Source organism: Corvus brachyrhynchos, unplaced genomic scaffold (genome assembly GCF_000691975.1).
Source record: "Corvus brachyrhynchos isolate BGI_N302 unplaced genomic scaffold, ASM69197v1 scaffold68, whole genome shotgun sequence".
Lineage (NCBI taxonomy): Eukaryota > Metazoa > Chordata > Aves > Passeriformes > Corvidae > Corvus > Corvus brachyrhynchos.
Window position 1 is genome coordinate 2,482,395 of NW_008240039.1, and position 5,478 is coordinate 2,487,872.

The 5,478-nt window shown below is 41.7% G+C and overlaps 1 protein-coding gene across 1 annotated transcript in view; it reads right to left on the reverse strand.

Moving 5' to 3' along the window:
* Positions 1 to 1,777: 1,777 nt before the first annotated feature.
* Positions 1,778 to 5,478, reverse strand: part of FAAP20 (Fanconi anemia core complex associated protein 20) — a 34,933-nt gene continuing 31,232 nt past the window's right edge. Inside the window, exons 2-5 of the mRNA XM_017743978.1 lie at positions 5,432 to 5,472; positions 4,358 to 4,505; positions 3,058 to 3,680; positions 1,778 to 2,499 (exon numbers count right to left, since the gene is read on the reverse strand). Coding sequence (XP_017599467.1) covers positions 2,427 to 2,499; positions 3,058 to 3,680; positions 4,358 to 4,505; positions 5,432 to 5,472 — 885 coding nt within the window. The 3' untranslated portion in view covers positions 1,778 to 2,426. The remainder of the gene's footprint in view (positions 2,500 to 3,057; positions 3,681 to 4,357; positions 4,506 to 5,431; positions 5,473 to 5,478) is intronic.

The window sequence follows — 5,478 nt, forward strand, 5'->3', positions numbered from 1 at the left end:
ATGCCGAGTGACTCAGTGAGATTAATTCCAAATTAGAATTTACAGTATCAATTTCAAAATCTGTTGTCTTAAACTCCAAATTTACCAAAATATAGAGATTGAAGAAAACTAAATTTGCACACAAAGGGTTTCTAAACATACTTAAGCAGTGCCTACACCTACAATGATATTGTGTTGTATATTAGATTTTTGAAAAGTATTTTTATCAACAATACAAATATTCAGATGTAGAGCAAAAGCATAGTAAAGCATAGCCTTAAAGTTTTAAGTAGTAAATCTAGAATAACCATAAGATAAAATCCACTTTCCTGATAAAGCACACCTCCTACTTATGATAAACTGTCTGCTTACAGTTACTCAGTGTATGTTAATAACTAATCATTCTGCAGCAGAGAATGGGATCTTTCAGCGAAATGATTTGCATCAAAGTAGTACAATTTTTTTAATGGAAGAAAAATGAATACCTAAGAAATTGGAAAAAGCAAAAGACAACTATGGAATCCCTTCTGGTGGGAACTGGGGGGGTGCCAGGGGAGCCAGGGCATCCGAAAGGGGAGAGCTCAGGAGCTGGCAAAGCTGTGCTGGAGGTGCCGGAGCCGGCCGAGCCGCCGGGTTCGCTGCCCTGGGACAGCAGCGAGGCTCTGCTGCCTCGGGCTGGGCTGCGGCTCCAGGGCTTGTGTGGGAAGGAAGAGAGGAGAAACCCTGTGCTGTGGCATCTCACCTGGTTGGGTGTAAAACAGGATAAATTGCGACACTTTCACTTTCTTTACATTAACCTATGGTTTTTCTCAGGGTACAGCATTGCATTAGGTGCTGAACATGACATCTTTGGGATTCACATCCAAGTCATGAGGTGCTAGGACCAGACTGCCAAAACATTGTTTGAAATATTCAATTAATCATTGATAACAATCTAGGTTTTGTATCCCCTCTTTAGCCACAATTATGCAGACCTGTGGTTGTTTAGTTCTATGAATCCCATTCAGGTTTCAGTTGTGGGTTTCTCTGTTGGACTGTAGCTTTTCATATTCAGCAAAATGTGTTTTAATCAGCACTAAATAATTTAACCAGTAAAAAGTACTTGCCTCAAATGCCTGGACTTTAGATACTTTATTATCTACTAAAGGCAACATTACCTTTTAAATGTAATCTGACATTTTTTTAATTGCTCCTTTTCCCTCTTATTTTATTTACCCTGAATAACTTCCTTTTCAGTGTTTTCAACTCCCCTGGTACTAAAGCTAATCAGTAGTGATCAGAGTGACTGCAGGCAGCTCATGAATGGAACTGTGACAGGTTAAGCTGTCCTTTGACATGCCAGGGCATGGAACTTTAAACTGGAAATATTAGAAATGTGGGTTGGGGTTTTTTTTAACCTTTTTTCTAGGTTTCAGAACAACATTTTGGGAGGGAGGGAAGGAAGAGTAGAAAGACACATTTTGCTAAACAAACATTGTAAAGACTATTTGATTTTTATTTAAGAATTTACAGGCATTTACAATGTTGCTGTGTTGCCAAATAGTTTGCTGGGTACAAGTTTGGTTGCTCATGTGCAAGTGTTTGAATAATGTTCTGTTCATGATGAAGGGGAAATTTTTTATATAAAGTACTTGTTTTATAAATAAAAGAAAATGAAGGATGTAATTAAATGTGTGGTTTGGAAAAAAAATCCTAATATATTACAAATGGATCTGGTAATGATATATAGTTGTCTTATTTGAAATAGTAAATGAAAATTCTAGCTAATTTAATGATTGTAAAACAGTAAATATGTTCTTGTAGTTTTGTATAATTAATTAGTTGGGATCTTTGCTGACCAGTTTTACTTGTGCAGAAGATGGTATACTAATCCATAACAGCTGAGATCATTTATATTCTTGCACATCTATTAAAGACTTTAATGAAAAAGTTAATAGACTGTTATTATTTATCAGTAAACTGGGCTATGCCCAACCTCTGAAACAGACAAAAAATGCTAAGTTCAAATGACTTTTTAACTCAGTTTATTTTCATAGATTACTGGTATTTTTTTCTAAACAGGTAAACTTTTGAATTAGAGTAAGTAACAGTTGTCTTTTGCTCAGCTGCTTTCTTCTGTCCTGAGAAATTCGGAACTGTGCATCAGACAAAGCTCCAGGGATTTCCAATAGTGCCTTTTTTTCAGGAGTACCAAGCCTGATTTCCCTGGGGATCTCTAGGACATCCCAGAGCACCATTTTCAGAACTAGAACTACTTTACATGTATTTGAGAGGCTTTAAAATAAAAAAAACAAACAGGCAGGTGGCACTTGACCTTCTACTGAGTTACTGGCTTGTGATCCTTAAGCAAGGCAGAGGTGAGGAGGTGCTTCCTTGACACATTTTTCCTTTTCCTTTGAGAAAGCTTCATCCTTGGCCTTGCTCCTTTGCTCTCCACTCTTCTGGCTCTACCACATGACATCATCTGCACTTTCAGACAAGCACCTGGCAAGGTGGCCATCGATATCCAGCTGTGAGAGTCTGCAAACACAGTGTTTGTGCAGTGAGAAACAGTCGAATCCTTCTACTTTACTCTCTCCCAGAAGTGTTCTGGTACCTTAGGGGAGGAGTCACTGCTGTGCCTAGCAACTCTACATAAATCTACCCAAACCTCCCACCCTTGCTGTTACTGCTGCACAGCTGGAGCTAAGTAGCACAGACCTGAATATAGAGATCTGATTCATTTTAAGCCTGTCTCGATAGAATGACCAAAATTGTATAAATATTAATGCAGCCACTCTTTTGTCTTCCTGTTCAGCCTCCTAACAACAGGAACAGTTGCACCCAACAGAGCTTGCAGGGTTAGGGGACCTGTTGAAATGCACATTTTCAGCAACTCTGACAGCCTACGTATTATGAAATCGTGTTAACAGCTCTTACTAAAGAGCAGATACTCAACTTGTAAATGGGATTAAAGTAGGTAATTCTGACAGCTAAAAAGGACCTCACAGTAGAAGTTTTGTCTGCTTTTGTTATTTTGTATATAGAGGATGGGGTTAACTTATGGGAAAGTTATGAAAAAAACCAAAACAAACTTACCTTCCACTAAACTTAATCAGACACATTGGACAACTGTCAAGAGCTGAAGCTGCTTCACTCTGGCTTTCCATCTTCTCTTCGCAGCTCTCAGCCCCAGGAGCACTCCCGAGCCGAGGCTTCTCCGCAGGCCCCCCTCTGGTCTTCCCCACGGGAACATCCCCCTGATGTGTTTGGATTTGAGGTTCTTCCTCACCCTTTTCTTTCCCCTCTGCCCTGCTGTTCTGTACAGTCCCTGTGCGGTGCTGCTGAGGGCTCAAAGCTTCTGTGGGGCTTTGTGCCAGTGCCGAGGGCTGTGCAGAGCTGCTGTGTCCAGGGAGTTCACATGACTTAAGACTCACATCCAGCTTTGAAACACCTTTTGTGTCTTCCCCAGATGCGGTTTTGGCTTGATCTGTACTGATTCCCCAGCAGGTTTTCTCAGCTGTAGATGATAAACTTTTCGGTTTATCTGCTTGGCCCTGTCCTTTATGTAACTCATTGCTCTGGCTCTGTGTTGGCTGCTGGGAGCTCAGATCCTTGGGCTTCAGACGTTTTTCTTTGTGAAAAGATGGGAATGATACCCACTGAAAGTCTTTCGTTCCGACTGTAAAGACTTCCTGGTGTTCTGGACTCTTTTCCTCAGCCTTGTAAAACACACACACAGAGAATGTCTTAAGCAAATGTGGCTCAATCAATACTTAAACCCCAGGCTTTGGGAACACATTGCAAATACTGAGAAAGCTGAGCTACTGTGAAGAAAAGAACATTTTATTTATGTCCCTTTTCCAGCACCCATAAAGCAATCAGGAGCTTCCTGGAGCTGATGGAATATGGGTCTTCCCTGAACGTTTCTAAATGGATACAATGGGTACTCACGTTCCAGAGAGACTAAGGATGAAAACAACAACCTGCTGCTGTTCAGGGGAGGAAAAAAGTACTTTATAAGGACTGATTTTTACGTTGTGATCTTGCCTAATGCCACTGGAACGATGTCAGGGTGCGTTCTGTGTAACTAACCCCTCCATTACAGTTTGCCTTTTCCAGTTTCACTCCTTCGGGCGATGCTGCTGTTTATGGCAGTCAGCATCCTTACACAGGCTCCCTCTTCCCAGCAAAATGTTGGAAAGAATTTGCTGTACTGCAAAAAAAGCCTCTTGTAGCTGTCCTTATATTCCCTGCCACACCATGCTTGGCCACACCACTGCACATAAAGAGCTGAAACCCACATCTCTAAAAGCTATTTCAGGTTGTTTCCCATTAACCAGGCTGTCGCTATTGGAAGCAGGACACGAAGTGCAAAAACAAGGATACAGCACGCTACCTTTTCCAAGAACTCTGGAAAGCTGGGCACTGTGTCCCAGTTTGTGCAGTGTGAATTTTGACTGATGTCTTTCAGTAACAAAATCCAGGTTTTTTCACACTCATTTAATTCTTCCTTTTCAAACCAGGAACACCTGTCAGTCGATGCCCTGTAAAGACAGTCCAATAGTTTGAAGGGGGGAGAGAGGAAAGAAAATACTCTTACACTGATACTAGTTTGCCTCTTTTTTCTGGAACACAAAGACATTATTTAGCATACAAACATTTTTTTACAGCTTGCTATGACATGTACTTTGTACAGCTAGCAAAAAATTAATGTCTAAATGCTTTCTTTTCTGCTTCTAACAAATGAGCCGTAGGTATCTATCACTATTTTCGCTTCCAAGTGAAACAGTTAGGTGTAGCCACTGTTTTATATTCTCAAATACCAAACTTAACACCTGCTGAGCACAGAAATCATGGAAGTGTTTGCACTGAGGGTGGCAATTGCATCAGTTCCCATGTATGTCTGGGCATTTCCACACTGCCATTTGAAATTACTGACTATCTTCCCAAACAACTTGATTTAACTGATCCTAGGAACTATAAGCACTAAAAGGTAATGCTGTATAAAGACAGTTCCAAGGGGAAGATGGAATGTTAATGTCACAGTGGTATTTCCAGCATTCTTCCTGACGCGTTTTCTTAGGTCGCTGTCCAGGAATAAAGCCGCGTGGTGAAGAAATTAGAAGCAACACGCCCTCAAAGAGCAGAGTGATGAACCTCTCATAGGCCGTGGTGGAAGGGACACGGCCGAGCCCCCCGGGCTCGAACACGAACCGAGCCACGCATTGCCTTCAGTCCTCCCCAACTCCAGGGCTGGAAAAAACAGGAATTATTTCTGCGTTCCTGTGAGCCGTGTTCTGGAAGAAAAAATACTGAGCTTTCATACATTAGCATTTTTCAGGCCCTGTCCTCGCCAGTGCTGTTCTGCGCCGAGGAACGCGCGCAACGCGCAGGGCCCGGTGTGCTTTACCCTGCAGTTTTGTCTCTAATTTTTTTTAAAGGCGCTACGGGCGGTGTTTTATGAAATAACCTTTCAAAGACATGGATCTGGCCGCGAAACGCTGCGGGTCGCTGGGG